We start from the raw sequence: 18,553 nt of genomic DNA, 5'->3' as shown, positions 1-18,553 counted from the left end.
CTGCGCGCTGTCACGCGGTGATAAAGGAAAAGGAACTCGCCACATATATTAATATGGCGAGAACCTCTATGACCTGCAATAAGTGGTTATTACAATAGTGCTGACCGAGAAAAAAAATAAAAGAAAGAGAAAGAAAACGGAAAAAGTGCAGTCCCCTGGAGCGTTTTATCAGCCAAGGAAGTGCAGACATGGCCTTTGCCAACGAGGATAGTGCGCGCTCCCAATCTTGGAGGCCATACAGCGGGCCACTGGAAGCCAAGCCAGCAGTCGTGCGAAATGGATCTGCCTGGGCACTCACCGTGGCTTAAGCTTTTTATACCATTGTTCTTAATGTGGAAAGTTTGCCGGGTCCACACTGATCCGCCATATAAAGCGGATCACAAAATCGATTTTAGATTGTACCCACTCAAGAAATTCCAAATGTTTTCAAGGGTCTTGAAGACATGTTTCAATTTCAAGAAAGTGTGCGAACCCTGATTTGCGTAAATCTGCTTTAAAGATGTCATGAAAATAAGTAGGACTAGTAATGAAATTGCTTAGTTTATACTTTTCATGCTCATAGTAAAGTAGTTGCTGTTTTCCACAATTTATGTGGAAAATAGCCTGACAACAAGTTACATTATCGAAGTGTTTAGAAACAACCAGTTCTATGCGCTTGACCTACATTCAAAAATTCCATTCTTATAAACTGAAGGCTTGAAGGAATAAGATGTAGATGATATATCAAGAAATAGTAAAGCAACAATGCAGCGTACCGAGCCAGCTGATGAATTAAAACACAGGTAAACATACTAGCAAAATGTCTACACAAGACTAAGTGTGCGGCTGAATGCATCATAGGATTCTGTCCGAGCCAAACTGCTGCATGTTTACAAATGTCAGGTTTTCTTCATTTATGCTAAAATTCCTTGCTTGTTGCATATAGTAATGGCAGCTTAAGGGCTCTGAACCACATTTTATCATAGTCAAGAAATGCATTTGAAGTTAAAGTGACTATTTCAGAAATACTTTCCCATAAAAAGTACAATGCATTCAACAGAAGCAGAGTTATTGGCAATCGAAGAGCGCCTTGATCCCGTTCACGAGGCTCCTGGTCCTTCTATGACTTGCACTGTGAAGGCTACGGCAGAGTGGGGCGGGCATACCCACAACGTTCGTCCTATAAAACATCACCGTGGTGGGAAGCTTTAATTTTATTTTGGATGTTCACATAGTCCGACTACTTCCGATTTTGTCACCTACAATGCACCAAGCTCCGAGGCTATTCTCAACTTATGGTGGAGTTCAGTGGGCCTCTTCGAATACCGCCCACGGCTTCCGGTCTGACTAGCCCCAACAAAAGAGCACGTCACAGTCACGTGACCCAAGCACCGCAACCGGAAGTCTCTCCTGGCTGCCGTCTGCTATTTGCTACTCGTAGACAGCCCCCTACCCAGCGTTTTCATAAGCATGGCCTCAGAAATGGTGCAGTCTCAGAGGCCACGTCGCCAACACAACCATAAAGCTTGCACAGTGGAATCGTAGCCCGAGCGCATAGAACTTTATGTCGCGCTAGCTAGTGAGCCTGAGAAACTTAAGCGGAATTCCCACACAGACATAAGCAATATCGTGATCGTGCCACGTCAGTTTTTTTGCAGAAAGCACCCGCCGACATCCTCAAAGCTCGCGAGACCATCTGCTAATTAAAGGCCCGACGCGTGTCTAGGAGAGAGCACGTGTACACGTCAAAAATCAAACACTCGAACTTGGTAACAGAAGGGATCAGCATATATGCTAACAGCAATCCCCTAAGCTCCTATTGTATCCCACCCCAGCTACCGGCGTGTAATAGCCACATGCAATACAAGATTCTTCACACGCTAATTTCATTTACCTGAAAAGAAAAATTTACTTGCTTACAGCAATGAGCATGACAGATTTCACGAAACACATTACGAAAAGCAAGCATGTGCGCCTGATTGCTGCGCTTCTTTTAAAAAACACGAAAACTAAAACTACAGCAATTAGACGGCTCGTGAAAAACTTGCATAATGGCACACAAAGCACTGATGTAACAGAAGCAATAACTCAATGCACAGTAGTTGCTGCCTGGAGCGTGCAAAGTACACAGACGCACACGTCATCTAACACCGCGCGCATCTTTTTTTAAGACATCCGTCGTCTGCTAGCTACTTGCGCTTGCCCGACCAAACATCTGCTGACAGTTCCAACAGTTTGCGGACAGTCCGGAACTTCCGGTCCGTGAAAAAATTTACACGGTTCCGACAACTCTGACTAGTGGGCGGAGCTTCGGAAGCTGTCCGAGCAAAATCGAATGCGGCACAGCAGTCCCAAGCAGTCTGGGACTGCCAGGGACTGATAATCGAAGAGGCCCCGTGTCCCATCCCTTTGCTGTACTGGTCTGCTAGATGCAACTTTCTCACTTATTTATATGACAATGGTACAATTTCTGACAGTTGAATGAAACGTCGATTTTATGTTTACTTGTAATGAGCTCCGACCATAATGGTGACACACTTCAAAGGTGTTCAACTTCGAAAGCAGATTATGTGTTCCAGTCGGATATTGGCATTCGGGCAGGCTTGCTACGCACCTGGAGTCACGTTGCCAGGAAACCACTTGGAGCACCTCAGCAAGCTACAATGAGCTCAGCGAGTGGGCTCATCACGACGACTGCGGTACCAATGTTCCATAACAGACACAGCTACACACAAATGTATTCCTTTTGCTACCCTGCACGACAGGGCTGGAGCGCGTGCCTGCGCTCAATTCTGGCCGTGCTAAGTAATCCGGATAGGCTTTGAACTGCAACAACCTGACCAACAGATATACAGTAGAACCCCGCTGTTACGTTTTTCACGGGACGTTGCGACGTAACAGCGGGGTTACCAATGCATTGGGTTCTATGGGAGCTGTGCCGGGACCGGCCGAAAACGACGTAACAGCCGGGAAAACGCAGCACCCGGGAACGTAACAGCGGGGTCCTATTGTAGTAGCCACATCCAAATTGCGCATTTATAAGCACTGTCTATAGTTCATTAAGAAGCGAAATCAATCTAGCCATCTAACCAGAAGCGGCCAGGAGGGAGAATGAGCTAGCAAGTGTACATGTACTTTTGAAAGTAGAGTGTTCACAATTAATCGAAATTAGCAAGACGCGACAGATACATCAATGAGCAGTGTGGCTAGACAATGGTCAACTTCTTCCAGAAGTAATTGAATCAATCAAAATGCAAAGTGAAGATTTTCCTTCACCACACCTTGGGCTTGGTGAAAAACACATTCTGCAGTTAACATATACAGTATAGACCACTTATAACGTAACTGTTTATAGTGCAGGACTGGATATAGTACGGTCTTTTCAGACTCATGTTAATTTTCCCATAGCACTCCATGTATATGCATACCGCTTACAGTGCAGCCGCATGAGACGAAATACCGGTTATAATGCGGCTTCCGCGGGAAAATCTCGCCGACAAGGGCTGCAGCGAGCACGCTTCTCAACAAGAAGCGTGCTCTCGACTGGCGTGTGCATTATTCAATGCAATCAAACTGTCGTTAATTCGGACTTATTTGGTCACACATCGGTTAATTCGGACCTATTTGTGTCTTTAAATCCTGTATTCTTGCTTTTACGGCTGCGCATAACACCGTGTTGGCCGTGGGCTTTCGTAACTGCGTAGTCGTCATCGACGATCGTGTCGGTAGCGACCACGGTTTTCTCCGCAGCGGTAGCGGCGAACAGTAGTTTCGTTTTTACTCGGTACGCACGTCTGGCGCGTGCCTCGAAAACTGTGTAGTCACCATCGATGATCGCATAGATAGCGAGCGCGGTTTCGACGGCCAGTTGTTGCTGCGACTGGACGACTCGGTGCATGCGTCGGGCGCGTGCCTTCATGCAGCACCACAAAGTCGCCGTTCATAATCGCATTGATAGCGGTCACGGTTTTTTTTTTTCGCAGCGGTTGCGGCAAACAGTTGTTTCGATTTGACTCGGTGCAAAGCTGTCGAACTTGAAGAGCACCGGCTACATCGCGATTATGTTTGCGCCAGCTCACTGGCGAAAACGTAATCGCGATGTGCACGCGATAGTACAAAGCGTGTCTACATGCTTGGTCTACATGTTTGCATACGTGCAGGGCTTGAAAATCGTTATTTTGGTTATAGTGTGGTACCGCTTATAGTGCAGATATTCGAGACTCCGGTGGCTTACGTTATAAGCGGTCTACACTGTACTACTGTATCTCAGCCGAATTTTGCACTTGTGAGCAGCACGTGCAGCTTGCAAGTGGAGTGTGGAGTCACTTTTTTCTCAAGCCCTTTTTTCAACAGAGGCCTTCTCCTCAACCCCTTGGGGCTGCTGGCGGCTGCCCCTTGACGTCAGTCGGAACATTCCCAGACAGCGCTGCCATTGGCCGATCCGACATGAAAAAAAAATGGTGCTTGGTTCACTGAACTTCCCGGCTGCTACTGTGTATATTTATTGACACAGTTTAAATAACAGGCTGAAATACACGAAAATCTGTACTTCCAGAAGAAGCAGACTATTATCTGCTTAGCTCAGCTGCACCCACATTCGTACAAAGGAAAGTCAAGCCACACTGCTTACGAGTGTCGCAGTCCGATCTCGCTAATTTCGGTCAGTTTTGAACACTAAACTAGCCTCGAAAGACACAGAACTTTTGCCCACACTACATGTACACTACACCGGCCACACCTCACATGAAATGGCAATTCGCATCTAGAGTAGATGCATGCGATTAGGCTCTGCAAACACTGCTTCCAGCCCCTCCTGGCTAGACACCTTGGCAGACATTGCTTCGTAATGAGGTTTTGATAAAGCTTCAAAATGTAGTTTGGATTTCTGTACTATCACTGCAGGACAGCCAGTCCGCACCATGTAGCATGGCCAGACTAGATAGAGCACACGAGTGCGAGTCTGCAATCCAGTCCTGCTGTGCGCATAGCAAATGAGCTACATTTGCATGTGGCTGTGTCCACTGCCTAGTGTGCAAACTGCTGGAAAACTTTCCCTGCTTGCTAGATGTGGCACCATGCGACTTATTCTGTTCCCCGTATGCAAACTGGCGCTCAGGGGTTTCGGGGCTGGGACTACAATTCAAAAGGAAAGAACATTGCTGCTTAAGTGCAAGGGTGCTTCCAGCAATAGAAGGAGGTGGAACCAAGGTATTGTGTCTAATCGGGAGTACATTGAAGGAGACCACAATATGTCTGAAAGTTAGCGAAATTATTTCTTTAAAACATATGGCACGAACTTTTGAGACAGACCTTGTATATCTTTGCGTCATCATTTTTGATTAAGCATTTCAGGATTGGAAAAAATCTGCCAGTAGAAACATTGCACCATATCTGTGCCACTTATGATAGCAATTGAACACGTTCTCTTCATAAACTAAATGATGCCAGAGAGACATTTCAAATAACGTAGCAATTTCAAAGCCTAGAGCTTTTTGTTGCAGAATGATACAGATAACATTTCTGTCATACGTTTAGGTGTCAAGAATGAACTGCAGAATGAAAGCAACCTCGAAGTTACTAGACTTTTATGGGCCATGTAAAAATGTAAAGAGACTCACACATCATCTCCTCGGAACTTTCCCTTTGTGGTGGCTCCAAAGGGGATGTGCCGGTGGCGCTTTCCCCTGCTGGTGCCCTTGCAGGGCATGGTGAAGCTAGGGTAGAGTAGCAGCAATCCACAATTAGTGCCAGGATAACAGAGCAACAAACCCCCATTTCTCATCCACCATTATATAAACAAGACCCCAGCCAAAGATTGGTTGCAAGAAACCATACAGACACATTTCCTCCATTTCTATAGCACTTAAATTTTGTACAATTACAGACATTATGCATAGTTTTGGCATAATGTAATTGTAGTGCAGTGGCCCTTGCAACTTTAGCCTAATAAATGAAGCATGCAACCAGTTTGAAATATACCAATAGAAGTGCAATTCCCCACACAATGACCATGCATAATACACGCTGCAATAGAAGTGCTATTTCCCTCCTTAAAAGTTTTGTATAAACATCACAGTGGCCGAGTGCAGATAGGAAACACGATGCACAGATAGCAAATGGGGCTATACAGCGGTGTCCCAGTGCAGTTCTTGAAAACTCGATAAATAGGTTCAAATTTTCCACTAAATGGAACATTGAGAACACTAACTACTCTAGAAATGGCATTACACCCAATATGGTGAGATATTAAAGGAAAGTTACATGAGAACTTTCAAGTTCTGTACAGTGATGGAGACCAGGGAGTTATAAAAACAGGGGACTCAGTTAGGGTAGTCTATCACCTTAATGTACAATAGAACCCAAAAGGCGTACAAAGGAGTTTGTTTTTGGGGATGCTCCTTCTAAAACACACTATTAAATTCACTTTCCTAACTTGCCTGTGTCTAAGGATCACAGCTCAGCATACGATGGGCCACTTTTCAGATAATAGAAACTTTTTAAAATATCCCTAAACTTCTTGCGAACATTTCAAACTTGAACTTGCCTTCCTGGAAGAGTTCTACTCATTCGAAAGCACATAGCCTCTTTGATAATTACTTTTAAAGGGGCCCTGGAGAACCCTTTTCCAAGATTTGAGAAACACATTCTGCTGTTGAGTGCAGCGTTTTTCCAAGGAATACAATTTTTTAAATGTTTGAAAACGCCTCATAAGCGAAGGCATTCGGAGCATAATATTTACTTTCCTTAATACCCCTCAACTCATTTGTTCTCTTAAGCCGGAACAGTGCCAGTGGCAATGAGAGGCCTATCACACCTCACCTTTATTTTTTCGAAGCAAACTTATGGTAACTTTTCAAGATGGGTATCAGACAGAACTTTCAAGAATAATAACAGAGTGGTAATGCTTTGGCAATTACCCACTTGCTAATTCTCTATAATAAATCTGACAGGGTATGAACACAAGTAATTTGTTAAAAGAACTGACCACATAATGCCTACTGGAAGCTAGCCAGCATTTAAAAAAAATGAGGAGCAGCCCTCTGGAAAGCCATCTTTACAAACTGCTTGTTAGCTGTTTCCGCTACATGTAGAATGTGTTCGCTTGCCAAGATCAAAGGGTGGTTCAGTGCTGCTTTAATGCATAAATAGCAAGAAGGTCTCGGTTTATTTTTCAGTGCCATCTCCTTTTAGAAATTCATTCTCTGATAGGCCACAACAAATGCTGACTTGTGCATATTGGTCAGTACAGCAACGCATTGACAAGCTTTCCAGCCACATGCAAAATAAAATTGCTACTACAGCCTACTCCCTAAGTTGACTCCAGCATATTCGATTCCATTCAAAGGTTCCTGCTGAAGCCTATAGATTTCTATGGGACCAACTTTTGTTATACCAATCCTAAAATGAATTCAAACTTGGCTGGTCATTGCACACGTGTTTGGCCCTAATGGTGACCACATCAGTTTCGAGAACCCTAATAAAAAGACCAGAGCTGGTCAGTTAAACACACTGCATGGTTATATTATGGAAAGCTTACGGGGTGCAGGTAGCTCCAGTCGAGGTGAAGCAGCACGCCCCTCTTCACCATGGCCAGCTTCAATGCCTAAATAGAACATTTATGCGTGTACATTTATTTTTGAGCCACTATATACTAAATCAACAATTCAGAAATTTTCAAGGCAAAGGTATAGTCATGAATGAAAAAGTGGGCTGTTTAGGTAGCATGGAGATAAAAAAAGAGAGAGAGACAGGAATGCAGCTTCTTTAAAAAAAAAAGTTCGGCAGTAAAAGAATGAACACTTTGGTCTAAAATACTCAACTATACACCACCATTTTTGGGGGACAGATAGAGAGCTATGCAGGAGGCAAGCACATGCCAACACAAGTTTATATTAATCTGGAAGTGGCTGTGCAGTATCCTGGTAACCTTTGTTGCATGCACTTCGACTTGCCACTTGCTCCAAGTTCGCCTTCCCCTTTCACATAAGCACAAGTATAAAAAAACAATAAACACAAGCAATTACCCGACAGCTCCGTAGTGTCGACAGCAGAATGGCATTCCGCCTTCTTCGCCCTCTTCTGCGCCTTTTCATAAGTGCCTTTGAACAAAGTAATAATATTAAAAACAGATTATAATAGACACTAGATTTGATTGATTGATTGTTGGAGTTTTTTGGCGCAAGGGCCAGATGCGGCCAAAGAGTGCCAAGGCGATGATAATGATGTGTCAGTGGTACATGAATGGTGAATTAGAAGGTGTGGATAAAACAGATGTGGCATGGCTGTAAAGAGGCCTAAAATAGTCGCTGTAAAATGCGTAAAATCTATAGTTACTAAGAATATGGCAATGACTAATGAAGTGTGCTATGTATACGAGGCATGCATTGTAAAAGATTGATGATACACTAAGATATGTCAGAGGCTAAACTGAACTATTATCACAGTGGCATCCTCTTGAGAGAGGATGCATTACGTATTTCTTGGGCTGATAACATGCAAGACAACATCATTCAAAAAAGCGAGGACTGCTTTGGTAGTGAAAAGCGGTTCTTTGCCAAGAAACATAGCAGGATGAAGAGGGATAGAACAGCGGTATGCCAGAGGAAAATGTTTCTTCCTCTCTCTCTCGGCTTCCCTACATTCCAGGAGGACGTGAAGAACGGTGAGCCTCTCGCCACATCTACCACAGGTTGGAGGATCATTACCATTCAATAGAAAATTGTGGGTACCATATGTGTGTCCTATTCTGAGGCGACAGAATAGGACATCAGTTCGCCGTGTTTTTGATGCAGAGGGCCAGAAACCTAACTGTGGCTTAATCAAGTGAAGCTTATTATTTGTTTGCGCATCCCACAAACGTTGCCAGTAGCTTCGCAGTTTCTTCCGCAAGAAAGGTTTCAAATCTGTTACAGGGACAGCAGCGGTAGGATTAATAGCGTGCGATGTTATTGATGTGGCCATTTGATCGGCAAGAACATTACCCTCGATGTCTCTATGCCCAGGCACCCAGCATATTATGATTTGTTGTTTAGATGCATAAACAGAGCAGATCAGTGAGTAGAGGTTCATAATTACAGGGTGTTTATGTTTTTGCGGCATCATTAACGCTTTAACAACGCTTAAAGAGTCGGTAAATATTACAGCCTTTTGGACTTTCAATCTATCAATGTGTTTCACCGCCGATAGTACTGCATAGGCCTCTGCCGTAAAGATGCTTGTGTGGGGATAAAGTACATCGGATTCCAAGAAGGACGGACCGACTGCCGCATAGGAAACGCCAGCATGTGACTTTGATGCGTCTGTGTAAAATTCAGGGCAAGAGTATTTTGACTTTAGTTCTAAAAAGTGCATTTGAATGTGTGCATCTGGCGCGTGTTTTGTGACTTCAATAAACGATGTGTCACATTCAACCAGCTGCCACTGCCAAGGCGGTAGCATATAATAGACACTAGGACGACAAGCAACCTGTTAAGCTGTGCAGGGTACATTCTGCAACAGACAAATGTAATGAAGATATTTGTGACTGCTGTGAATGCCCACAGCAAACTGCACAGACATTGTGAACAAGTTGGCACAGCTTTGATGACGTCAAACTATCAGTGGTACAAGTTAACATAACTCAGGAACTGTAGAATGGCACTAAAGATTTAGTTTGTCATTGTTACAAGCCCCTTTCAATGCAAAAATGCAGATTGCATTTGATATAACTTGGGATGGCAACATTCAAACTGACCAAAAGGTGCAAGCCTCTTGGTGCACAGTTTTTAAAGTTAGATGTTAGAGTTAGAACTATGCAAACTTCTAAGGTAGTTTTACACCTGCAAGATAGCGGCCATAAAATGACAAGAGTGCTGTTAATATTCAAGCCATTGCTAATTTTACAGATGCAGGCATTGCAAGCTAGGTGGGGGAAAATTGAGCATAATAATAAACAGAGAAGGCTTGATTACTTTTCTGCATGTGCAACAATGGTACTTGTCAACAATAATTGCAACATTTTTAAGTTATACAGAGTGTATCGTGCACAAAAAATTAGCCTTCCCTTATGGGGATGTGACCTGCTGTAACAACAGCGCTAGCATAAACTTGTGTCGCTGCCAGCAGGCAGCGACACAAGTTTATGCTAGCGCTGTTGTTGCAGCAGGTCACATCCCCACAAGTAAAGGCAAATTTTCTTTTTTTTCTTAAGAACCAGGCAGTTAACTGTGTTAAGTGTCATACTCAACGAAGGCGACCCCAAAATGTGATAGTTCTGCAAAATTTGAGCAAGAACAGTGCAGTGATGAGTGCAAAATCTTTTTTCGAACAGGCATAGCGAAATATTCAGGACCCTGTATGAAGAGACATGTTCCCATGTTGTGTTATTTAGAAGGTAAACAGGCATTGTGCTAGTCAATCTGCACACACACACACAAATGTACACTTAGTAATGTTTAATTTCAATATGTCAACAATTTAGAAGTGTGTCTGCTATTACATGATTTCAGTCTAGAGTACAGTCGCATATGTCCAAAGATAAAAAAGTATGATACCAAAAAATACTAAAACAAGCAAAAAAGCACAGTATGTTAACAATGTAGTCACTTACTGCACCTCGCCAGGACTACCGCTGGGTACGTCCCCCAGTTTTCACTTGGGGGACGTTGTTTCTGGACCCAGGATTTAACTTCTGACCCCCTCGTATGCAGGGGCCAGAAACAATAACGCTCGTCCTCGGACATCCAAGAGGATGGCACCACAGCAATGGTGTCGTCCTCCATTGGAAATTTGACGACCTTGTATGGCTTCGGCATCCTGCATAAATAAAGCAGCTGAGGAGGTTGCCAAAAGGTTGCACCGACTTCATTTACTCATCATGCACCGTTAGTCAAAATCCAGGATGAGAATGCTGCTGCAAAAGCAGACAGGCTAACACTTTCCAGCAAAACTTCAATGTTCTAAGATAATGAGAAGGGGAACCAAAGGGCCCACTTTTTTGTTACAACCATACAAAGCCAACAGACAATAAAGCATAAAAAAGGAAGAAAAGAGTGAAAGCTTAGAGAAAATTGTCTCTTTAAATTTCATTTTACAAATAATATGGAAAAGGGAAATGAATGTGGACAAGAAAACAATTTGCCCCTGTTGGAAACTAACCCAACACCTGCCATATACGCTGCTCCAACAATTGTGCTGTGGCGCTTATCCTCCCATCCGCTTATTTTGGGTATTTGTGCGAGTACAAAATCTGGAAATGAAGAATTTTAGCCAGCACCAGCACCACTTGAGGTCATGGCGGCAGATGAAGCACATGCTTTTTACAACAGGCATCATTTAGTAACAGAAACTTAGGTGTAGGCAGCTGGTAATGCAGATGTGGGTTCGGCTCTCATCTGCAGCAAGTTGCCTTTTCATCCACATTAATTTCTCGTTATACTTATTTATTCATCTAAATTAAAAACCACAGCCATTTGTCTGTTGGCTTCATAATGTTCTGTGAGGAAACATACTATGTAGGTATAAATCCTGGGAGCAATATTTGTAGGAGGCTCTTTGTAATCCCTTGTTGGAGAAATAGTGAACAGCATCTCCATATATTGACCCATGAGCCCCTAGAGATCCCCTTTACTGCAGACCCCTTACCCTGGGTGAGTCCTCAAAGCAGACCTAACATACTATCCAGTTTGTATATGTTGTAGTGGATGACAAGTATTATCACAGCAGCAGCAAATTAATGGGCAACTAAAAAATGTGCGAAAAAAGCTTGACTCTGGCTAGAAGATGGTGTAACACCGTATCCTCATTGCAATAGGCGATTTGAAAAAATTGGAAGGCAGCTACACTACAACACTGTCCTCTAACCAAAATAAACCTGTTGACTGACCAATCTTTGCATTTCTTTTATGAAAGCAAAAGACAGAATGCATCACTGTCTGCATAAATAGGTTACTCTTTTGAATTTTGACTTATTCAAGATCTTTAATGGTTCGTTATTGCGTGTTAACATGAAGGTAGGAGGAGGTATAAAAGCGCGACAGACAATCCCTGTCATTCTGACAGACAAGTGCAGCCAAGCTAGATTTGGGAGAGAACCCAATTTCTGAATTAGACTATGGGAAAAAGATTTATGAAATAATGAAATCCAGAAGCAAGTAAGGCTCCAATTACAGAACAATAGCCAGCACCACATTTGAACAATCCACACTCTATCCAAAAATCTGCTTTGCAAATGAGCTTTTGGTGGTGGAAGAAATTTTTTGTTGTGCAGGAAAGCCAACTTGCCAGTTTTGCATAGTGCTCATGGTGTATTAGCTACACTCTGCCAGCTGGTCCTGCAAATGAATTTCCATTGTATGCCCATACTTCTAATGCAACTTAACACACGTGAATTTTGTATATGTAATGAAATGTCGGTCTCACGAAAAACAAAAATCGTCTGTGTGGAAGAGCGACTGTCACGAATAAGCAATTGGTGCAAAAGTTAGGTGCAGAGCTATTACTACTGACATAAACCACCTCATGACTTGCCGAGAAGCGGGTTGACATTGCCTGCCCATTATCTCATAATTTCTGCCTAAGGAAGCTGGCAAGCCATCAGCAGCTTATATAGCGTGCCAGTGTTTGCAAAGAATAGCCGCGCTATAAGGAGCCATTCTGCACCTAATCTCCGCGTCGAGTACGAGGCACGCTGCAATTCAGTCCCCCCCCCCCCCCATGCACTGAATCTGTTTCAGAGGTTTTGCTAAAGGTCCTTCGTGTGTCACAAGCGTTCCGCTATTTACATGCGCCGTTTGATGCATGTGGTCGATCCACTGCATAAGGCTGGAGCTTTCTGTGCAAGCATGCGAAATCGGCGGTTTTATTAGAGCACGTATCCTTTCGCACGAGGTACAATTAAGCTCGCCTCCCATGGAGAGCAAAGCTAGCGGAAGGCGGTGAAAGTTTACGCTAAGTTGTGAACAACACGTGGCTGAAGCGAAGAGTTACATGCTGATCTCATATTGTGGCACTAACACGCACCACTCGTACGGGACGAACAGGGATCCATTAGGCCACGCCGAGCACTAAAGAAGTCTCTGATTATTTTTCAGGTGCTTCACTGTTCGCATAGAATCCACGTGGCTTTGTTTGGCACCACCGCAGCAGCAACGTCGGAATTTCTCGCGAAAACGGCTAATTTATTTCCTGGCCGGCACGGTTGCGTGTAGATTCCGCTGCTCTAAACGATGCAGGAGATGAAGTGCATGTGGCCGGGTATCACGCGCATAGATCCCCGACACACCTCATTCAACATCTATAGTGTAGCTATATCGCGCAAGTCGTGCATAAAATCTACGCCCAGCGTCTTTCTGTGCATCAAAAGAGCGGTCTATTCAATGCCATTCCAGAGTGCGCATGATTGAACTCATCTCGAGCGCACGTAGTACGCGATCGATCGCCTAGCCCATAGCTATGCCTAGCCACACGTGCGCTGGCTGCATATTTGGCACACTCCATTAACTACACAAATACTCGCACAAGACGTTGACCCGTAGATGAGAATGCACATAAGATACAATCCCGACAAGCAAACTCTCGTATGAAAAAAAAGAAAGATGCATACTCACGCACACGTTGACTTCGGTCTCTTCGGTTACAGGTGGCAAGCAAGGCTGTCGTCGATGGCGATGGCGCAAATTCCGGGGCGATAGGAGAGAGGATTTGGAGGAACCGACGCTCTTTTATAGTCCCGAAATTCCTTAAGCATCACTGTGCGCCACCTCTCAAATCACCAGTGCAAAAGTACATTGTTATTTCATGAATTACGGCACATGATACGCAATAAAAACAAGCGTACCGGGAAGCGCGTTCAAGTTGCGCGGGTCGCACCAGAATCACTGAATGACAAAAACGAAAAAATAAATTGTATATTAATGTTTGTATTAATCCGATCCGCAATCCAGCTTTCTATGGCTGTAGAGTGTACTAGTGGCAGGTGGTGCAGGTGAATCGAACGCACTTTTGACACGTTCGATTCACCTGCATTAACAGTTCATTAGTTTCAGCGGTGCAGCAATGGCGCCTTCTGAACACCCTATGTGAAACACACCGTTCGTTTCAAAATGTACAGGAAAGCTGCAGGGCTGGTTCGCGATTTTGCTGCACCCTTTCTACTGTCGATGCCGACTTGGTGCAGTCGTGCAGTTACAGTGTCCTTGAATGTACCTTATATACTAATACACTGCGGTACAGGTGCGAAGCAGCAGTGCAGCAGACGACACAGCACACATGCGCAAGCGCCGTTAAAACCCAGCTTACGGGTATCTGCCGGGTATCTGCAAGTGCGGGTATATTAACGTCTCTGAAGTCGATTACACCGGCAGTTCAAGACCTATTTAACGCACACCGTGCACATTAGTCGGACAAAACACAACGCCTGCACCGGGTCTGCACCTTGGCATTCGAGCGGGCCTTTAAAAAAATCCGTTCGATTCGATTCGGCTCATGCTTTCGCTGGTCGGCTGCCCCTTGCTGTGACTGACTGTCCCACTGCTCTGCTGCTGTCCACGCTTTCGCCTCGCCGTCGTCTTGCGTTTTTCGGAACGGGCTACAGCGTTGCGGTTTCGGCATCTGACTCATCCCTCTCGCTCATCATGCCGTCCAAGTGGAGGAAATGTCGAGCCGTAAGAAAGGAATACAACAAGATAATGAATGAGCTAGGACTCGCGCCGCGTAATGCTGGGCCTTCCTCGTCCAACAACGAAGGTGCAAGCTTCACCTCTGCAGACAGTTCTCGCGTAGAGCGACTTTCGCCTCTGAAGCCGGGAACCAGCAGACAATCGCGAAGTTCACTTTCCACGGATGACGGTGGTGAGCCTCCGTTCAAACGGTTGAACGAGCGGTCGAGTAGCGAAGCCTTTGTCGACGACGTCTGCAGACAAGAAGCTCCTTGTGTCGACGAATTCCAATCGGAGAGTGCGGGTACGTCCTCATGTGAGCAAAGCGACTCTGATAGCAGCTCAAGTGACAAAGGAGGTCCCCAAGGAAGCGAATCGAGTGATGAGTCAGATGACTTTGTCGCTTCAGACAGCTGCACTGGGCCAGATGAGGGAATAGCCTTCACTTGTAGTCCAACGCTCACTCATGTACTTTCTGAACAACTGTCGGCAAGTGAAGAGTTTGCTGTAATTGCTTCCAAACATAATATGACGCATGCGTGCATTAACGATGTCCTCGATTTCTGCCGGCGAAGAGGCATCTCCGACCTTCCAAAAGATGCTAGGACAGTTTTGAAAACTGAGCGCAAAGCACAGGTGGAGCAAAATGGGTCATTCGTGCACTTTGGTCTTGCAGAAGGAATTCGTCAAGTGTTGCAGCCGGGGCAAGTAGTTCCAAGTGAACTGAAGCTACAGGGCAACATTGACGGAGTCCCTCTTTACAAAAGTAGCCAGCTCGCCTTTTGGCCCATTTTGTGCCGCATAACAAATGTGGAGGCATCACCGCCATTTGTTGTCAGTGTGTACTGTGGTGCAGGGAAGCCGCCATGTCTGCAGGATTATCTAGAGCCATTTTTGCAAGAGGTCTCCGACCTAATCTCTGAGGGGATAAGCATAGGAGATGTTCATGTTCGGGTGAGCATTGGAGCCATGGTTTGCGATGCTCCTGCAAGGAGCTATGTCAAATGTATTGTTGGCCACACTGGCTATTATGCGTGCGAGCGATGCAACCAAAAAGGGCAGCACCTTGAGAACAGGGTGACATTTCCCAGACTTCATGCAGCTGCACGGACGAATGCATCATTTCGATCTCAAGAGAACAAGCACCACCATTCTGGTGTTTCACCATTCCTTTCCCTTGACGTCGACATGATTGCATTCTTCCCATCTGAATACATGCATCTCGTTTGCCTGGGAGTCATGCGACGACTTTTAAGGAATTGGGTATGCCAAGGCCACAGTAACAGACTGAGCAGACTGTATCGCAATCAACTGAATGAAAGCCTGCGAGAGGCATCCAAGGCCTTTCCAACATGTTTCCAGCGGAAACCAAGGGGTACAGAAGAGCTTGATCGGTGGAAGGCAACAGAGTTTCGGACATTCCTCCTTTATGTGGGGCCTGTTGTCCTAAAGCCTCTTCTGCCTGCTTCTCAGTACAAGCATTTTGTAATGTTTCATGTGGCGGTCAGAATTTTAGCATCGCCTCAGCACTACCGTGAGTACAATGTTTTTGCCAAAGATTTGCTAAGGTATTTTGTTCAGGAGCTTAGTGAGCTATACGGGAAAAAACAGCTCGTGTACAATGTACACTCACTAATTCATCTTGCTGACCAGTGCCTAGACCATGGCCCTTTAGATGAGTTTAGTGCATTCCCTTTCGAAAGCTACCTTGGACGAATTAAAAAGTTGCTGCGATCTTCCAACAAGCCACTTTCGCAGCTAAGTAGGAGAATTTCTGAACTGAGGCACTCATCCAGGAACCAAGTCAAGCAGAAACTGCAACATGTGAAGCCTGGAGACTGCTTCCTGATTGACAGTACTCCTGTGGTGGTTCTGGAGATAATGGCAGACCACTTCAAGGGTGGGATTTTGCCAAATGCCAGGGACTTTTTCAAACTTCCACTGAAGTCGTCTCAGTTGAATATCTGGCGCTGCAATACGTTGAGTAACGAAAGAAAGGTCTGGCATCTTGATGACCTTCGGAACACAGCTCGGTGCCTGAGGCTAAACTACAAGCAAGGACATGTTGTTATTCCTCTTTTGCACTTTCACTGAAGCTGTCAGTGGCCGTTGGGCTTGTAGTGACCCAAACTGCCTTAGTCAGCCGTCCAACTGCCACATAGCATGCCGTTCAAACACTTACGGCAAGCATGCTGATAGCTGTACAACCAGGACACATTGCATGTCAATTCTCCAAGGTGCTACACCAGCTGTCATTCACGCTTCTGCTGTGTTTTCACCGCATCAGGCTCACACTGCCATGCCTCTTCAGAAGTCACTGCTCACACTGGGGCGCATCACAACCTCCATGACTTAGTTACCGAGTGGCGCAGCAGAGCGTCTGAGCCATCCAGTTCCCCTGCATCACGGATACCACCTGAGCCTGCACCTAGCTTTCTGAAACTTCAGTTGTGCCTTTGATATCTCCACTTTCTACGTGTTGAAGTGCACTTCATCTGGAACAAGTTGCAGCACGGAAGACTAAACGGCCCTCTTCAGGGCCACCCAAACTATATGACTGGCAGGGACGTGGTAACTCCCATCTCTGCCTTCGTACACCCTCTAGAAAATTAGCATGTGGTTACGTTTGTGTGTGTTTGAATAAAATATCATTGAATATCTTGGTAAGTGCTTCTGAAAGAAAAATTATACAGAACAGTTCTTTTCGAGAATACACAGAAGGAAAGAGCAAGAGAGTAAACAAACCATCTATTTAGTAATCACAAATAATGCCACTATGGATGAAGGGAAACAAAAACAAAACAAAAAAAACTTGGCAACATGAACAAGAAACCAGAGGGTTCCACATTTTCTGTGATCATGACTAACAGACCAAAATGACAAATGTAAAGTCATTGTTGCACTTCATTCCACAAGCAGTGAGTGCCTGTTAAGCTATGCTGTAGACAGGTTCTGCGTTCCAGTGATAAGTGCCCTGTTTGTGCTAGCTTAATATGTTCTCAAAACTGACGGGGATTAATTTCTGTAATTGGCATGTTTTAAATAGAGCTGCTTTGTTTTAGAAACGAAACCAGCATAAAATTCAGGAGGATAGAAACAAAAGAAGTGACAGAACAAGAGTTAGACTTGGAGATTTTAGTTTATCTTCACAATTCCCAACATGGCATTTTTGGCACACAAGAGTTCGGTAGCTCAAAAGGCTGATATAAGTGTGGGAAAGTTCGTGAAATTCACACTAGTGTCTTCGACACACTGAACCTAAGTTTAAATTGTAGGTAGCTCAGATAGTCAAGTTATAAACAATTACAAAGTTATAAAGACTTTTTTTTCAGGCGGGGGGAGGATACAAATGTACTTTCCAGGCGACAAAGTTGCAGTTGTTTTTTAATCTTTATTATTATTATTATTATTATTATTATTATTATTATTATTATTATTATTATTATTATTATTTGTAAAATGGGTTTGGGGCTTTCTAGGGTTATTCAAAGGATATATCGCAACTTAATGTTTTGCATGTGCGTGATCCCTGCAGCCACATCTCACCTTAACAAGGTTCATACATTATTCTAAATGTCTGCACTCGCCTAAACAAGGTTCAAATGTTATTCTAAATGTCTGCATTCTTTATCAGTGAGCAAAACAGATGTCATGCTCGCATGTCAGGAGCTGTTTTCTTAATTAGTACATTTCCAGAAGCTCACTTTCAAGAGTTGTGCATGCCTTTCCTATCTCATGTACATCATTAAAACTGGTGGTATAGCTGCATTAACAACAATGAAAGAATAAATGGCCACCTGTGTGCTCATGGGCAGCAAAGAGCAACGCTCATGCATTCTATCATTGATGTGCTGATCAATGGATGTGAACCCTGCCAAATGTAAAAGGGCTCTGCAAATTATTTCTGTGGCGTGTGAACTCTGTGGCATATTTGTCAT

The 18,553-nt window shown here is 44.3% G+C and overlaps 1 protein-coding gene across 1 annotated transcript; it reads left to right on the top strand.

Annotated features, from left to right (window-relative positions):
- Positions 1-13,594: 13,594 nt before the first annotated feature.
- LOC125941810 (uncharacterized) lies at positions 13,595-17,888 on the top strand. Its single transcript, XM_049659651.1, has one exon. The coding sequence runs from the start codon at positions 14,592-14,594 to the stop codon at positions 16,707-16,709; it is 2,118 nt and encodes a 705-aa protein (XP_049515608.1). The 5' UTR covers positions 13,595-14,591; the 3' UTR covers positions 16,710-17,888.
- Positions 17,889-18,553: the final 665 nt, after the last annotated feature.

The sequence above is a fragment of the Dermacentor silvarum genome, unplaced genomic scaffold, assembly GCF_013339745.2.
Source record: "Dermacentor silvarum isolate Dsil-2018 unplaced genomic scaffold, BIME_Dsil_1.4 Seq364, whole genome shotgun sequence".
NCBI classification, from domain to species: domain Eukaryota; kingdom Metazoa; phylum Arthropoda; class Arachnida; order Ixodida; family Ixodidae; genus Dermacentor; species Dermacentor silvarum.
The sequence above is the reverse complement of the archived record's forward strand: the minus strand, read 5'-3'. Positions and strand labels throughout refer to the sequence as shown.